The sequence below is a fragment of the Schistocerca cancellata genome, chromosome 9 (assembly GCF_023864275.1).
Source record: "Schistocerca cancellata isolate TAMUIC-IGC-003103 chromosome 9, iqSchCanc2.1, whole genome shotgun sequence".
NCBI lineage: Eukaryota > Metazoa > Arthropoda > Insecta > Orthoptera > Acrididae > Schistocerca > Schistocerca cancellata.
The window spans coordinates 453,849,665-453,866,571 of record NC_064634.1 but is presented as its reverse complement, the minus strand read 5'-3'; the positions used below and the strand labels follow the sequence as shown (position 1 = coordinate 453,866,571).

At 60.1% G+C, this 16,907-nt stretch overlaps 1 protein-coding gene across 1 annotated transcript in view; it reads right to left on the bottom strand.

The window, feature by feature from the left end:
* Window positions 1-228: 228 nt before the first annotated feature.
* Window positions 229-16,907, bottom strand: part of LOC126101486 (nascent polypeptide-associated complex subunit alpha, muscle-specific form-like) — an 85,767-nt gene continuing 69,088 nt past the window's right edge. Inside the window, exons 7-8 of the mRNA XM_049912135.1 lie at window positions 963-1,635; window positions 229-641 (exon numbers count right to left, since the gene is read on the bottom strand). Coding sequence (XP_049768092.1) covers window positions 229-641; window positions 963-1,635 — 1,086 coding nt within the window. The remainder of the gene's footprint in view (window positions 642-962; window positions 1,636-16,907) is intronic.

Sequence of the window (16,907 nt, the reverse complement as noted above, 5' to 3'; positions counted from 1 at the left end):
TGCCGGAGTGTCCGCTTGACGTAGATGGCTGTGCCACCGCCAGCCGTCAGCCTGTCGTCGCGATAGCAGACGTAATTCGGGGCGTTCGCTCGAAGGCCAGGCTTGAGGTGCGTCTCGGTGAGGAGACACACATCAACGCTGTAGTCCTGGAGAAACTGCCGGAATTCGAGAAGCGCTGGGAAGAGGCCATTCGCGTTCCACGTGACAGCCGTGAAGTTCTGGTGGCGCCTAAGGTTGCGAGCCATGGCCAGTGGATGTGGACGCCGTGGCGGTGGGGAAACTTCGGAGGGCTGCATGGACTGCAGCAGTGATGGCGGCCGGCAGCTGGGCCAGTGCGGCGGAGACAGCCACAAGGGTGGCCTGAACTTCTTTGAGGACCGCGATGAAATCATCAGCTGCAGCAGGAGGAGCAGGCCCGTCGTCAGGGCGTCGCGGAGGCTGGACAGCAGGGGCAGGAGGCGGCGTCGTCCGGCCCTGAAGGACGTCGGCGTAGCCAAGGTCTGCCCGAGCAGCAAGCAGGCGCCGCTGGGCGGGTTGGCGCGAAGGAGTAGCAGGCGGTGGCGCAGCTCGGCGCCGCAGCTGTCGACCATCGGAGCGGGACGTCTCCCGCAAGGGAGGTAGTCCACGCTGGCGGCGGCTGGCTGCCTTGTGAACAGCGCAACCGCGGTAGCTGGCAGGATGAGCCCGCTTGCACAGGGCACAGGTGGCCGGTTCGTCCCGGTTCCGGGTACACTGCTGACTGAGGTGACCCTCGCCACATTTGACACAACGGGGCCGCATGCGACACAGGCGGGAAGTGTGGCCTGGCTCCTGGCAATTGTAGCATTGAACGAGGCCCTTCCGTGCGCGTAGCTTCTCGACAGTCACCGAAAGGTCATAAAACCGGGTGACTTGGTAAATTTGCCTGTTATCAGGTGTGTCAGGCAACACGATCTCCATCAAAGGGATGGGACGCTGAGTACCAGGCATCTTCATTCGCGTGGTAGCAGTAGGCGCGAAACCCATAGTGATAAGGCCGTCCTTAAAGGCGTCTGCCTTCATCTTCAGCGGTATGCCTCTCATGGCAACCTTGAGAACTTTGGGACGCACGGTGGGGAAGGTGTAGTTCGGTATACCACGTGCACCAACCATGTCCATAACAGCAACGTAATCTTCAGTGGTGGCGACAGTCAGCTTCAGACGGTCTTCGCCGCAGTGTTTGGCGGTAAAAGCATTCTTCAGGTTGCCCTGGAGCCAGTCCCGAAGCGTCATGTAATCGTCAGGGTAGTCGATGACAATCGGTGGCAGCTTAGGGCCGGAACGACGTGTGGCATCGTCGGCGGTCGCCGGTGGAGGCTCGTCGGCATCTTCAGAGTCGGCGCCATCCGCTAGGGCGTCGTACGGATTAGCAGTAGGTACAGGGGCAACAGGGGTGCGCCGTCGTGGAGCCGCCCTCTTCTTAGGCGGCGGCTTCTTGAAGCCAGCGTCACTCGTACCAGAAGTGTGTTGGTCATCACTGGCTGACGTGACAGCCGATCGCTTGCGCTGAAGCACCCGCTGCGGGGCGCCGGTAGCGCAGTCTTCACGGGGAGGGTCCGTAGAGTAGTCCATCTCATCGTCCGGGTCTCGCTGGGTCGTCATATTCTCGTGGTCCGCCTGGGGTTGCCGGGTCGTCATAGGTGGAGCGTCCAATGGGGCCGCCGACGGCGCGGGCGCCGCCGGACGGCGATCAGACAGCTCCGGCGCGGCGGCGGCAGCTGCCGCGGCCGCGCGCGCGTCACATACGTCCTCCTTGCTCGCCATCACGAACTCGAATGCGGCGGGCGGGTGTGTGGAGTGGCGGCGCCGCCAGGGGTGGGGGTCCTTTATGCTCTCGGGTGCGGCGGCCGGTTGCGCTCGCGGCCCATTGGTCGGCGGCCGCAACGGGGCGAGCTGGTAAAGGTGCGGCGGCGGGGCGCGCTGGGTGCCACTGTGTGGGGAGACGCTGACTAGAGCGGAGCGCTTGCTACTGGTGTTGCTGCCGTACGTTCACGTTCTTGTTTGAGATGCCGCCCAAGACTAGCGGGAAGGCCGCCAAGAAGGCTGGCAAGGCGCAGAAGAACATTTCGAAGGGCGACAAGAAGAAGAAGCGCAAGAGGAAGGAGAGCTATGCCATCTACATCTACAAGGTGCTGAAGCAGGTGCACCCTGACACGGGCATCTCGTCGAAGGCGATGAGCATCATGAACAGCTTCGTGAACGACATTTTCGAGCGCATCGCGGCCGAGGCGTCCCGCCTGGCGCACTACAACAAGCGCTCGACCATCACGTCCCGCGAGATCCAGACCGCTGTGCGGCTGTTGCTGCCTGGCGAGCTGGCCAAGCACGCCGTGAGCGAGGGCACGAAGGCGGTGACCAAGTACACGAGCTCCAAGTAAGGAGGTGGCTCTGGAATGGAAGGAGAGAAGGCTCCTCCGTTGCGAGAGCGGCAAAAACGGCCCTTTTCAGGGCCACCAAATGGCCTTTGCGGGAAGGGCGGAATTGTTGTTGTTGTTGTTGTTGTTTTGTGTGTGTGTGAGTGGGTGGACGGCGGCAATAGCTACCGCTTTGGTTGCGACGCGACGGGGAGGGGTGGCCGATGCGATGAATTTGATTGATGGGGGCGCGTCGCGTGTTGCGGGGTACGGCCACGGTGTGACGTGGAATGGAGGCACGTGCGCACAACTCGTTGGTGTTACCTGTCTGCGAGGTGGGGGAAGTGCGATCGGTGATGTGTCCTTTGGATGGAGGTGCCGGTTAGTTACGTGACGGATGGAAACGAAACGCGATTGTTGGGAATGTCAGTGTGTAACGACGGCCGTTTTTTTTTTTTTCGGGTCGGTTTGCACGCCATACATGGCGAGGGTGAGATGTGTCTGTAAATGCTGCAGCGTGGAGGCGTGTGAGTGACGCTTAAATGAACGCGCATTGAGACACCAATGTGTATTGCATTGTACGGGCGACACGCACGATGATGTACCTTTCCCTCCGACTGTGATTTCGATAGTCGTGTCTGTGTCTGCTTGTGCGTACGACGCACGCACACCGACGTCGTCATTGAAGATGCATGCACGCGTGTCCAGTCCAGTGCAGTACAGTAGAGTAAGCGCGACGCTAGAAGACGACGGTCGCTTTGGCGAATGTGCGCACACGTGTTTGTGTGTGTCGGTGATGTGGTCCGATCCGTCGCCTCTGGGAAACTGTCGATCGGCGCGGTACACCGGCATCACGCAACGGACGTCTTGAACACCCGTCATACGGTCGCGCTGAGAACGGTTACCGAAAGGTGAACCTCTGATCGGTCGAATGTCTGGGCAGAACGTGAGGAGAGAATGGTGGAGGAAAGGACAGAGGGGAAAAAAAAAAAGAGAGAGAGAAGAAAAAAAAAACGGATAAAAAGAAACCAAACAAAACGGAGAAACGCAGTGTAGAGCAACGGAACGTTCCCGTGTCGGAGGTGTATTGTAGCCGCACTGAAATGCGTGTAACGGCGCGGCGGCAAGTGTCTGCCGTGGTGAACGTTACCTTTGACGGCTGAATTGTGCGTTGCGTTGCTTTGCTTTCCCGGATGTGTATGTAACGTTCGTTGAGATGGTTCTGAGGAAGAATGTACGACAGTGCCCGTGCCGTCTATGTTCGTGTGCAAAGCCATTGTGTGTGTACGGAATGATGTCTGTAGGTGTTAGTGAACATGTTTTACCAGTGGGGGAAATGGATCGTGGATGGTTGCCGTCACGGTCGAGACACCGCACGCACGCACCCTCCCTCCCTCCCTCCCTACATGAAGGTGTCGAGAAAGTGTGTTAACCGGGGTCTGTTTGTCTTTCGTTAAAGGGAAGGGACGAGAGAGAGAGAGAGAGAGAGAGAGAGAGAGAGAGAGAGAAGCGAAGTGGGATAGTGCGTTCATTTTGTGTGTGTGTGTGTGTGTGTGTGTGTGTGTGTTGTTTTGAGAATTGCGTCCGGGAATGGCGGTGGGCGTGCCCTGCATGTGGCCCGGAAGGCTGTTCGTTTCGCGGTAGTGTGTGGACAGGGGAGGGGCACGCGTAACGCTGCCGGCATGGCATGGCATTCGGGAGATGGGAGGGGGCAAACGAAGAAAACGAGACGCGGAGGCTATAAAGACGGGGAGGGGCGCGGTGTGGGTGGCTTGCGCTGCGCTCGGCTGGCGCGTGCGGCGTTGTTTTTGTGCAAAAGAAGAGAAAACGAATGGGTTGCCGGGAGGGGGCCGTTGTGGTGTAGCCGCAGACGCGGCTGTCAGTGAACGTGGTGAGACCCGACGGATGCGGGAGGGGCGGGGGCGGGGGCGGGGAAAACACTAGAAGAAAGAAGGAGAAAAACGCTGCTGCAACCAACATAAAATGAGGCCTTTTGTAACCTGCCAGAAACAAAACAACAACAAAAAAAAAAAGGTCTATCAACATTGAATGTAAATGGAAACGGACCCAAGTGTAACCTCCCCGCACAAATAGTCGTAAGTAAGTAAGTGAGTGAGTGAGTGAGTGAATGATGATAAAAATGTGCCAGAATGTTGTTAACGTCCCTAGAAAATGAACGAACGAAGATTGATGAGAAACGCGCGATAATATTGATGAATGGAAATAATGAACGATGAACATCTCAACAGACGTAGTTGAAAACCCGATAAACGTTGTAAGGGCAGCGCTGGCTGACCTTCGGCCCTGTATTCTGAGACGTCCCCCTTTGAACAACAATGTATACAAAACTGTGCTTAAACTGACACACAATATTTTGAGCGCAACGCAATCTGACTATCAAAGATCCCTGCAAAAGAATGGCCCTGAGTAACATTAAAGTACACCTTTCGGAAATCACTTACCTCACAAAAATCTTCATTACTCGAACTACTGCAATACAGCGAGCACCACTGCTGCCAGCTAAATAAGAGATTCAAACTACGGAGGGCACTAACTACTGATAGGGATAGTTAGCAAAGTAAAGATGTTTAATAGAGAACAACAAACAATGTATTTACCCTTAATATCATCATCACCAGTCATAATATATGTAATTTGAAAAGTCCGCCATCTCTCTCCTCACATGCACCAGTGCTGGCGGCTCACCCCTAACTGCGCAACGCTACGCGCTGTTCACATCCAGCTATAGCAGTTCATGACAACAATGCAAACTAGCCACAGACTGCACACAGCACAGGCATTGATTTTTCACGCAGAGCGCTACGTGGCATTACCAGTATAAAAATCTAAACAAACAGCCTACGTACAAATTAGAATAAAAAGAGCAAAAGATCGTTACGTCAATAAAAAAAAAAAACAAAAAGACAAAAGAGAAAACAAACTGCATCTACATGTGCTCTTAACTGTAGATACCTGTACACAGCTTCGTGCAATGAATGCCGGCTCACACATTTAATTTTGATTGTTGGAGGAAATGCGTAGGAAATATTCTTTAAATGGAAATGAATGGTTGTACTTTAAAAAAGTTAGTTTGGAAACAAAGTATTATTGGGGCATTTTGTTGTGAAGAAAATAGTTACAATTGACATACATTATTAGATTTGCGCAATGCAGCTTCATTACCTTACCTTTAATAACAATATGCATCGTCCCGAACGGAGACCAGAGTCGCGAGAAGAGCACGCCGCCGCCCGCTCAGTAGAATCGTCCACTCGCTAATACTGTCGACTGACTACTACCTCTCCCGACCCGCCACATATAGATGACAACTGTTCCTGCCGACCCGCTACGTGCTACTAGTGTCGTGTGGCGCAGACTAGCGACGATAAGAAACTCTCTGGTCAGAGATTGTGTCGTGCCTCGCCATCGCTGGTAATGAGTACATACGTGTTTGAGCGTGCGTACCGGAACACGCAGTGCGGAGCCAGAGACTGTGTTGTCGAGGCCGTCGACGCAGTGCATGTCGGTCGGTCGAGTGCGTGCGGGAGGGCAGAGAGGCAGCGTCGGCACGGAGATGCACGCACGGGGGCTGCGGCGTGGCGCGTTTGCGGTAGGCGCCTTTGGTGGCAACGGCCGGGACAAGCAGCGGTGTATGGTGTGGTGCGGGCCGGACAGGGGCGGTGGAGGAGGAGGAGGAGGAGGAGGCGGCGGCGCGACGATGGCATTGGGGCGGAAACGGGGACGGCGACGGCGGATGTTGAGAGGCGTCACGCGCGGACCGACACAGACGCACAGATGGATAGGTAGGAAGAAGAAGGGGCGGCTGGTGAGTGCAATTTAGGCGGTAGACACAAGAGGTCGGCACGGCATTTGCGTGATGTGGCGTTGTGACGGGGTGTGCTCGCGTGCCTCGTTTTGTTGATGCGCGCAGGAAGATGTGCAGAGCAGCGGCGGGCGGCTCGGTTCGGTTTGGCCCGGCGGGCCGCGCTGTTGTCGCGGACGTGAGCGCCCCCTGGCGGGTGGCCGGAGGCGGCGCGGCGTGTTGGACGTGTGGCTGGCGGCAGTGCACAATTGCGAGTGGCTGGCGGTGTGGCGGTTGGCGCGTCGGGCGGCCGAGAGAGAGGAGAGGTATGTGTTTGCGGGCGCCTTTGCTGCGCGGCGTCGTGCAGGGAGGGCGGGCGCTTGTCGACTGTGTGACTGTGTGGCGAATTGGCGGCGTTGTGCTCCGGCCGAAGGCGTCGGAAAGGAGAGTTGGTCGTGATGTCATGTCGCGCCGTGTCATGTTTGCGAAACGGCTGCCGCACAGGTGTGGTGGTAGCGAGCCGGTCGGTGTCAGTGCGATGGGAATGTGCGTTTGGCGGTTTCGGTGTGCTTTTTGCGGCGTGAGAGTGGGGCGGGCGGGCAGGCTTTTGCTGTTGTTGGTTCCTTGTGTCTTGTGTGTAGCTTGATGGCAACGTGGAAGGACGCCGGTTTCGAGCCGTGCGTGTGGTTGTCGACGTTGACTGGTTGGGGTGTGCCGTTGCACGTGCGTGTTTGGGTCGTTGGTGTGGTTTTGGCTGGCTGGCTGTGTGTACGGGAAGGGGGAGGCGGCGGTGGATAGTGCAGTAGTTGTGTCGTTGCCACGGGCGTCGGGTGCGGCTGTGCGTAGTGGCGGAAAGGTGTCGGTTGCGGGAAGCGAGGCCGTCGTTGGCGGTGTCGCGTGACTTTGTGAATCGAGTGGGGCGGGGAAAGGAGCAGCGGTGCCGCTGCGTCGTGGCCGTTAGCCAGAGGCTGTGCTTTGATAGTTTTGTGGACGGTTCGTGCGAGGCGATTTGTTGCCTGCCCTATGTTTGAGACGACGACTGGTTGGTGGCGTGCGCGCGAGCGAAGTGGCGGTGTGCGTTTCCCGTGTCGACTGCCGACTGCCGACAGGTGCGCCGTCGGTGGGGTGGGTGGCCGGCCGGCACAAGTAGAGGCGGCGGCGTCGTTGCGGTGTGTTTGTGTTGTCGGCGACAGCTGTTTGTGCGGTGCGTGTGAATGGTGGTGCAAACGTGTGCTGGCGTTGAGGCTGCGACCGCGGCGTGTTGTTGGTTGATGTTGAACAGCGGCTGTGTGCGGTGGTGGTGGTGCCGCACGTGCATCCGGCCCGGCGCGGAAAGCGCAGTTGCGGCGGCCCTTCGGTGCCAGCCACGTCGCGTGAGCGGCGGGTTGCTCTGGTCGACACGTGGTGCTCTGGTTTGTTGTTTGGTGCCCTTTGGCCGGTGGGTGGTCCGTGTGTCTCGGTATCTGGTCGTGGTCGTGCTGCCCGTTTGTCTGTGGCTTCGGCGACCTTTACACCCAAAGTGTGGCGCCCGAAGGTGTGAACCAACGTAATCCGACCTCGGCGCTTAAGCTCTAAGCCTAAGCTGAGCGAACCGAACCGAACCGAACCGAACCGAACCGAACCTGTAGCGTAGCGTTAGCGTGAGGTGAGGTGCGGTGAGGTCAGCCTCAGCGCCAAGTAAGCTAAGCTGTCCGGCCGTGAGGTGGGTGGGTAGGTAGGTAGGTAGGTAGGTAGGTAGGTAGGTAGGTGCGGCTGCTGCGGCCACCTGACGGCTGACGTGTTTGAATGCTTAACCTAAGTTTGAGGCTTAACCTAACCCAAGTGGCCTTAACCTAACCTAACCTAACCTAACCTAACCTAACCTAACCTCTGACGCCCGACATGTGTTTGAATGCTTAACCTAAGTTTGACGCTTAACCTAACACCGACCCTTAACCTAACCCAAGTGCCCTTAACCTAACCCACGTCCACCGAACCTAACCGAGACGTGTGAACCTAATGTCTAACTCGTCACGCGTGATGTTGGCTGTCGTGTGTGCTGACGGCAGATTGGGTTGGTCTGTAGTTGCGGATTTCGGTTTGCCTCGGGCGAGGGGTTGGCTCGTAAGCGGCGAGGGGCGCTCCGGCGGAGCATGTTGCTTTGCAGGCGGCGCCCGTTTTTGCGGCGGGCACAATTGAAATTGTTGGGAAACGAACGAAAGGGCTGTGAATGTTGGCGGGCGAGAGGAGGAGGACGTGGCCCGACGGCTGCGGGCCGATCGGGAAACGGTGGGAGGGCGATGGGGCGGCGGAGGTGCGTTTGCACGGCCGTCATCGCCGCACGCCTCCGCTTGTGTGGCTGTGGCGCCGGCCGCGCTGGCCGGGCTGCCGCGGCGACGGTGTGGGGCTTTTGCCGAAGGTTTGGCCATTGTGGCGGGTCGTCGGCTGGGGCTGTGGGGGCGGCATTTGGGCGTGGGCGGCGATTCTCGGCGGGCCGACCCAGGCTGTAGCGCGCGGTGGCTGCAGTTTGGCCGTGGTTTGCGGCGCTGCCGTGGCGACTGGTTGGCGACTGTGGTGTGGCTGTGTGTAGCCCCATCCTCGGTGGTTTGAAAGGCGCGGGTGGTTGTGGCGCAGGTGTGGGGCTGCTCCGCACAGGCTGTCGGACGTTGGGCGGTAGCAAGCGCGGGAGGCGCGGCGCGGCGGCGCGCAGAGTGGCGGCCGCTCTCTCGGCCGTCCGCGCCCGCCCGCGACACTGGCTGGGCCTGTGCGTCGAGGCGGCTATTCCTCTGCTGTGCGCTCCGCTCGCTGCGTGTCTCCTCTCGCTCTCGCTGCTCGCTGTGTGTTAACGCGCGTCGTCGAAATGGCAGATCAGGCGGCTACGAACGAGACTGCTGCGGCACCCGCCGCCACCGGCACTACGAAGAAGGCAAAGTCTGCGTCGTCTGCGAAGAAGCCGCGCGCCAAGCCTGCGCACCCGCGCACCTCTGAGATGGTGACGGCCGCCATCAAGAGTCTGAAGGAGCGCGGCGGATCGTCGCTGCAGGCGATCAAGAAGTACATTGCCGCGCACTACAAGCTGGACGCGGAGAAGCTGGCGCCGTTTATCAAGAAGTACCTCAAGTCGGCCGTGGTGGCGGGCGAGCTGGTGCAGACGAAGGGGAAGGGCGCGTCCGGCTCTTTCAAGCTTGCCGGCGCCGGCGGCGGGGCGGCTGAGGGCGGCAAGGCTCGTGCTGGCGGTGCCAAGAAGAAGCGCGCCGCTCCGGCCAGCAAGGAGAAGAAGGGCGCCCGTGCGGCCGGCGCAAAGAAGGCTGGTGGCGTGAAGGCGGCGACTGGTCGGAAGGCGGGCGCCGCCAAGAAGGCGTCTGCGGCGTCGGCCGCTCCCGCCGGTGCGAAGAAGGCGGCTGCTGCCAAGCCGGCCAAGGCCAAGTCGCCGTCGAAGGCGAAGAAGGCCGCCAAGGTTCCGACGAAGAAGCCGAAGGCGCCGCGCCCGAAGAAGGCGACGACGCCGTCTAAGGCGAAGGCGTCGCCCAAGAAGAAGAAGTAGAGGAGAAGAAGAAAGGAATGGGAAAGGAAGGGTTGGCGGATGACTCCGTCGTCCCCACCCCCCGTCCCCGTCGTCTAGTGGCGCGCAAGAGACGCGCGGCCCAAAACGGCCCTTCTCAGGGCCATCAAAGCACGTCGGGAAGGTTTTGATTGTCGTGTTTGTGTTGCGGTGTGGTTGCGTCGTCTGGCGTTTCTGTATGCCCGTGTGTGGATACTGTTTGCGTGCCGTGGTGGTTGGATTGCGGGGGGTCGGTGGCGGGTGCGGGCGGCGGTAGCGGTTGATTGTCGCCGTTTTTGGTCGCGGCCGGCCGACGGTTGTTGGTTTGTGTCATGTTGTTTGAATACTTTGGTTTGCCTGCCTTCTTCTTCTCGGACGTGTCTTGTCTTGTGTGTGTTCTTGCAACGGGGGCGGGGGACGCTGAGATGTGGAAAGGGTCGGTGGCGTTGGACTTGCCTGGCTTTTTTGTTTGTTTTTCTTTTCTTTTCGAAACGAAGCGGCGGCCGGCCGTGTGGTTGACGGCGTCGGCCGATGGGTTATTGTGCGCTTTGAGCGCCGCGCCGGGGAGGGATGATGTTGATTGTTGCGCGCGCCAGCAAGCTGGCAGAGAGAGCGGCTGTGGCGGACGGACGGGAAGTGGAAGTGGTGTGTTTTGTCTTTGGTTCTGTGGTTGTGGGGCGAGAGGCGACCGACAAAGTTTGCTCGCGACGGAGTGATGTTAGTGGCCCTTAAAAGGGCCGTTTTGTTTGTTGCGTGCGTGGGCGGTGCCCAGCGGCTGGCGCGGTGTTTAGGCGCGCTCGCCGCGGATGCGGCGCGCGAGCTGGATGTCCTTGGGCATGATGGTGACGCGCTTGGCGTGGATTGCGCACAGGTTGGTGTCTTCGAAGAGGCCGACGAGGTAGGCCTCGCTGGCCTCCTGCAGGGCCATGACCGCGGAGCTCTGGAAGCGCAGGTCGGTCTTGAAGTCCTGGGCGATCTCGCGCACTAGGCGCTGGAATGGCAGCTTGCGGATGAGCAGCTCTGTGCTCTTCTGGTAGCGCCTGATTTCTCGCAGGGCGACGGTGCCCGGCCTGTAGCGGTGGGGCTTCTTGACGCCGCCGGTGGCGGGCGCGCTCTTCCTCGCCGCCTTGGTGGCGAGCTGTTTGCGCGGCGCCTTTCCGCCGGTGGACTTGCGGGCCGTTTGCTTTGTGCGGGCCATAGCGGTAGCGGTAGCGGAGCGGCGTGGAGGCGAGGTGCTGCGTCGGGTGCTGCCTTGACGACACGGGCGCGCGCCAGCCTTCGCCTTCGCTTTCGCTGCACTGGTGAGGGTGGACCCTCGGCTTGATACGGAAGTTTTAGCGCGGGAGCGCTTCGCCTTCCTCATGGCGGAGTGGTGAGTGGAGTCCTGGCTGATGAGATGGGCGTGACGGTGTGCATGTTCCCTTTTTTTTTTTTTTTTTTTTTTTTTGTTTTTTTTTTTTTTTTTTTTTTTTTTTTTGCGAAAGATGAAAGGATAGTCAGAGGTATAGTTAGAGAAGCGGAAAACGAACGGCCGAAATGGCTGGCCGGAGGGGAGAATGACTCACGCTGACGGATGATGATGAAGACCTCGCACTGCAGGGCTATCCGTAGTACTGGCGATACTCGGCGGGGAGACGGCCCGTCAGATGGATTTCCGAGATTTCGGCCAATAGTTGCCATTCTTTGTTCGAGAAGATGGGATATTTGTCAATGAGGAGTAACTCCTTCTTGGTCAAGAAATTGAGCCACCTGAGCTGAAACTGGGTAAAGCGATTAGGGTGATGGGGGAGGGGAGGCCGAACACCGGACAGATTGTAGGGGTACGGGTGGTCAAAGAAGGGGTAAGACCCGTCCTGGAGCGATGACACTAGGCCCCGAAGGAAAGGCTGCATCTCGTGTGCAGAGGGAAAGCGGGGTTGCCGCAACCTCTGGAGGATGGACTGCTCTACCTGGGAGGAGTCGGTTGTTGCCACAGCACGCTGACCTGCTGACGTCGGAACTGAGTGGGACGACGGAGGCGGCACATCGGTGTCCATAGGCGCAACCACTTGCGTCGCGGCAGGGGACGGAGCGGCGGTCGGCCGTGCGGCCGCATCAACCCCCAATGGCCGTCGCACGGGCGGGGCGGCGGCGGGAACCGCCGACGTCTTCTTGGGGCGCTGCAACCTCTCGATGAGCGGCTGCTCCACAGGGGAGGAGTCGGTCAGTGTCACAGCACGGTGGCCGGCAGGCGTCGTAACTGAGTGGGACGGCTGCGGCGGCACATCTTCGGTGTCCATAGGCGCAACCACTTGCGTCGCGGCAGGGGACGGGTCGGCAGGTGCCTGCGTGGCCGCATCGACCCCCGCCGGCCGGGGCACAGGGGGGGCGGCGGCGGAAACCGCCGACGTCTTCTTGACGGCTCGCAGCTCATCGCGCAGCTGCTGGAGCTGGCGATGGACGGCCGTGAGCTCTTCTTTCAGCGCGGCCCGTTCGGCCGCAAAGGCGGCTTGGAAGCCGGCCATAGCGTGGTCGGTGGCGGCTTCAAGACGGCGCGGCTCGCACCCCGCGCCGGAGCGGGGGGGCGGGGCGGCCGACGTGGTCGTGGACGCCGCCGCAGGACGTGGTGCGGCGGACAGACGGCGAAACTCCCGAAGGTAGCCGCAGCTACGCGAATTTGCGGCGTGTGACCCGCCACAGTTCACGCACCTGCTGGCCGAACCACGAGGCTTCGTACAGCGGCGAGTGTCGTGAGCCGCCGCGCACTTCAAGCACGCGACGGCGTTCGTGCACTCCCGCGCGGCATGCCCCAGTTGCTGGCAATTGTAGCACTGGAGGCCCATCCGATGCTGCTGCGTTCGCCTGCGCCGTGGCGGACGTGGGCGGCGGCCGGTGAACCCCAACGCGTGGAGGAGAACTTCCAGTGCGGCGGCAAACTGCTGTACAGCCATAGCGTGACGTGCGCGGTGACAGTAGCAATGTGTCGCAGCGAGTCGAGCAGCGAATACTAACTCGGTATGCGCGCCAGCCACCGTGGTGCGCTTATATGCCCTCGGTTGCGCGTGGTGGGGGGAGGGCGGGCCAGAGTCTATATAGGGGGGCTGGCGCGTGCGCTGGGCGCAGACCGTAGCCGACTCGCTAGCGCCGGGTGAGGAGCCAGCCGCTGCAGCAGACGTTTTGCTTGCCTGAGCTTTTTTGAGGATTTAGAAGAGATGACTGGCCGCGGCAAGGGAGGAAAGGGGCTCGGCAAGGGTGGCGCCAAGCGGCACCGCAAGGTGTTGCGCGACAACATCCAGGGCATCACGAAGCCCGCGATCCGCCGCCTGGCTCGCAGGGGCGGCGTGAAGCGCATCTCTGGTCTGATCTACGAGGAGACCCGCGGAGTGCTGAAGGTGTTCCTGGAGAACGTGATCCGCGACGCGGTGACGTACACTGAGCACGCCAAGCGCAAGACTGTGACGGCCATGGACGTGGTGTACGCCCTGAAGAGGCAGGGGCGCACCCTGTACGGTTTCGGCGGTTAGGCGCGTCGCAGCCGGTGTGCTGTGCCGCGTTGGCCTTCCCGCGGCCGTGGGAGAGACGAAAACGGCCCTTTTCAGGGCCACCACACTGTTCGGAAATTGAAAAGTGCGAAAGAGTCTGTGTTGTTGCTGCGTGTGTGCGCTGTGTTGCCTGCCTGCCTGCCTGCCTGCCTTCTTTCTTTCATTCTTCATTTCGTTTGCGTTTGACTGACGTGACTGGGAGAAAGGAAAGGAAGCGGGTCTTGTGGCTGTGTGTGTGCGAGAGAGGGCGTTGTGTGTTTGTTTTGTTTATCGATCGATGGAGACGCCGGGCTGTGTGTTGTTGTTGTGCGAGAGGCGGTGAATATCTGCGTGGTTTTGGCTGTGTGTTTGCGGCGGCGTTGGAGTTGCCGAGGCAAGGCGGCCGGATCAGCTGTTTCGTTTGTATGGGGCGCGCGGGAGTGGAGGGCGGTGTGTCGACACGCTCGTTTAACAGTGGTGATTATTGCTGTCGTTGTCGTTTGGAAGGCGACTGTGCGTGCGTGGAGGTGCTTGAGGCAAACGAAACAAAACGAGAGAAATGTGTGTGTGTGTTGGGCCACACGGGCTGTGGACGACAAGATGGCGGCGGCGGCGGCTCTTCTTGTTCTTCTCTCTTTCCTTTAGTCCTCTACCGTTAGAGGGGGAGTTGGTGGAGGTTATTGTCGCCTGTGGACATTAGCTCCTCTTTTCTGTGTGTTGTTCTTATCTTTGGTAGTGTGCTTTCTCGGACGTTGCTGTTTGTTGAGAGTGATTATGTGTTCTGTTTGTGCTACTGCTGGAGTAGCGACTCGGGTCTTGCACATCTGTCCCTGTGGTGTTCATATTGCCCAAGGGTCAAGACGTAATAGTCATTGTGTGAATTCCGCGCGGTCGCGTAGAACGCTTCTGCCAGGGCGCGGAATCGTGTTGTGAGTGGTTCTAGGCAGGTCTGCCGCGGGGACGTGTAAGGCCCGTCGTAGAGCGCTCTGCTCTGGACCCTTCTGTAGGCGATGCATCGTCGATCTGGCTGCATAGCCCCACACAGGGCGCGCATATTCCAGTATCGCTACCCCTGTTGCGGGGTCGAGGGAACAGGGGTACAGGATCTGCATCCTGGCGCGAGCGTTTGTGCCACGTTCCCCTATGTGACACTTCGATGTCAGGCGTGACACCGAGGTACCTCGCAGAATATCTCCCCCTGCAATCCGTAGCAGTTGGTATGGTCTTGTTGCCGGCGGCGGCGGCTGTGGAAGTGACGTTAAAGTAAAGTAAAGCGCGGCGAGGACGACTGAAATTTTGCTTTGGACGTAGGTTTGTGTGGTGGCCCTGAAAAGGGCCGATTGTTGTGAGCCGAGCCGGCAACGCGCGTTGCGTGCAGGGGAGCACGCAGCGCTGCTGGGCGGCGGGTCCGCGTGCCGATTGCCTGGCCTCTCTGTTTAGGCCTTCTTCTCGGTCTTCTTTGGCAGCAGGACGGCCTGGATGTTGGGCAGGACACCACCCTGTGCGATGGTGACGCCCGACAGGAGCTTGTTGAGCTCCTCGTCGTTGCGGATGGCAAGCTGCAGGTGGCGCGGGATGATGCGCGTCTTCTTGTTGTCGCGGGCCGCGTTTCCGGCCAGCTCGAGCACCTCAGCCGCGAGGTACTCCATGACGGCGGCGAGGTAGACGGGCGCCCCGGCGCCGACGCGCTCGGCGTAGTTTCCCTTGCGCAGGAGGCGGTGGATTCTGCCGACCGGGAACTGGAGCCCGGCCCTGCTTGAGCGGGACTTTGACTTGCCCTTGACTTTGCCTCCCTTTCCGCGTCCGGACATGGCGATGGGCTGTGGTGTAGAAACGAGACGAGACGAACGACGGTGCGAGCCGCAGCGAGTCGAGCAGCGGAGTGGCGGCGCCGCACGCACGCACGCACAAAAAAACTCTGGCTTCCTAAGCCAGGTGTAGGGGCAGTTTAAGCAGCTGGGCTGCTGTTCCTGCGGCGACATCTATTTGTTGCTGTGTGTCCTAAGAGGGTGAGCTGTCCTCACTGGGCGTCGTGTATTGGGACGCCCGTCGTTGCGACAGCAGGCTGCGAGATATTAGTCTCGCAGTATATCTGGCCAACGAGTCGTCGGCCTGTGGTGGACCTGGCGGCCCAGACCACGGATTAGGCGGTTGCCAGAGTGTTCTGCATTCCTGTAGAACACCCTGGCGGTTTGCCGGAAGCGATCCCGCAGGAGGGGGATTCCAGCTTCCTCATGGAGGAGTCTCGCCGGATAGCGAGGCGGCTTGTGGAGCGCCAGTCGCAGCGCCCTATTTTGCACTCGTTGGAGCGTCGCAATGTGCGACGCTGCCGCGTTGCCCCACACCACAGCCGCGTATTCCAGTACCGGCCGGACTAGGGACAGATACATGGTGAGGCCGTGGCGTGGAGGAAGTGGCGATGAAGGGTTGAGCAGTGGGTAGAGCGCACGAAGGCGCCCCACTGCCCGCCCTCTGACGTCTCGGACGTGTGGCAGCCACGTCAGGTGCCTGTCTAACGTCACCCCGAGGTATTTGCCGGTCCGCGACCACGGGATGGGGCCCCCCATGATCGTGACCGGCGGTAGGTCCGGTGGCAGCCTCTTCCTGCTGAAGATTACAGCCTGGCTCTTGGCAGCGTTGAACTTCAAGCGCCATTTCGTGGACCATGAGCCCAGGGCGTCACATCCGAGCTGGAGGCGACGGCGCATCTCGGCCGCGTTCATGCTGCGGGTGAACAACGCCGTGTCGTCGGCGTAAAGTGCCAACTCCACGCGTGCCACCCGCGGAGCGTCGGCGGTGTACAGGGAGTACAACAGGGGGCCGAGGACCGACCCCTGCGGTACTCCCGCTCGAATCGGCCGATCGGTGGAAATGCCTCCATCCGCTCGGACGTGAAAAGTGCGCCCCGAGAGATACGAGCGCAGCAGGACTACGTGCGACGTCGGTACCCCGTGTGCAAAAAGTTTGTACACGAGGCCGTCGTGCCACACGCAGTCGAAGGCCTTGGAGACGTCGAGAAGCACCGCCCCTAGGTACTCCCGCGTCTCCAGCGCTCGCATCGCCTGCTCCACGAGGCGCAACAGCTGCTGCGTGGTAGAGTGGCCGCACCGGAAACCAAACTGCTCCTCGGGTATGAGCTGCTGTTCCGTCACATGGCGTAGCAGTCGCTCCGCGTACAACCTCTCAAACACTTTTGAGAGGGACGGGAGCAGACTGATCGGCCGGTAGTTCGCGGCCTGGCGTGGATCCTTGCCGCTCTTGGGGATGGCAACCACTTCCGCGTGTTTCCACGCGGAAGGGAAGGTCCCAGAGCGGAGGATGCTGTTAAAGATGTCCGCCAGAGATTGGTGCACCTCCGGCGGAAGCATCCTCAACAGGCGGTTAGTGACACCATCCGTGCCGCCCGCCTTCTTCGGGTTGAGTCGACGGAGCTGCAAGTCCACTTCCTCTGCTGTGATTTCCTCGATCGAGTCGTCGTCCTCCCGTGCAGCGAGAAAGACCGGCAGGCGGTCCTCCACCAGGCGGACGTGGTCGGGATCGACCGCGTCTTCAGCAGGCTGAAAGTTTGCCGCGAACGTATCCGCAAGGATGCTGGCTTTCGCATCTGGCTCGCAGACGACGTTCGCACCCGTATCGAGAGGCGGGACTCGCTGGCGACGACGAAGGAAGCGCTTGGCGGTGCTCCAAGCACTACCGTCCGTCGTAGTTAGGGT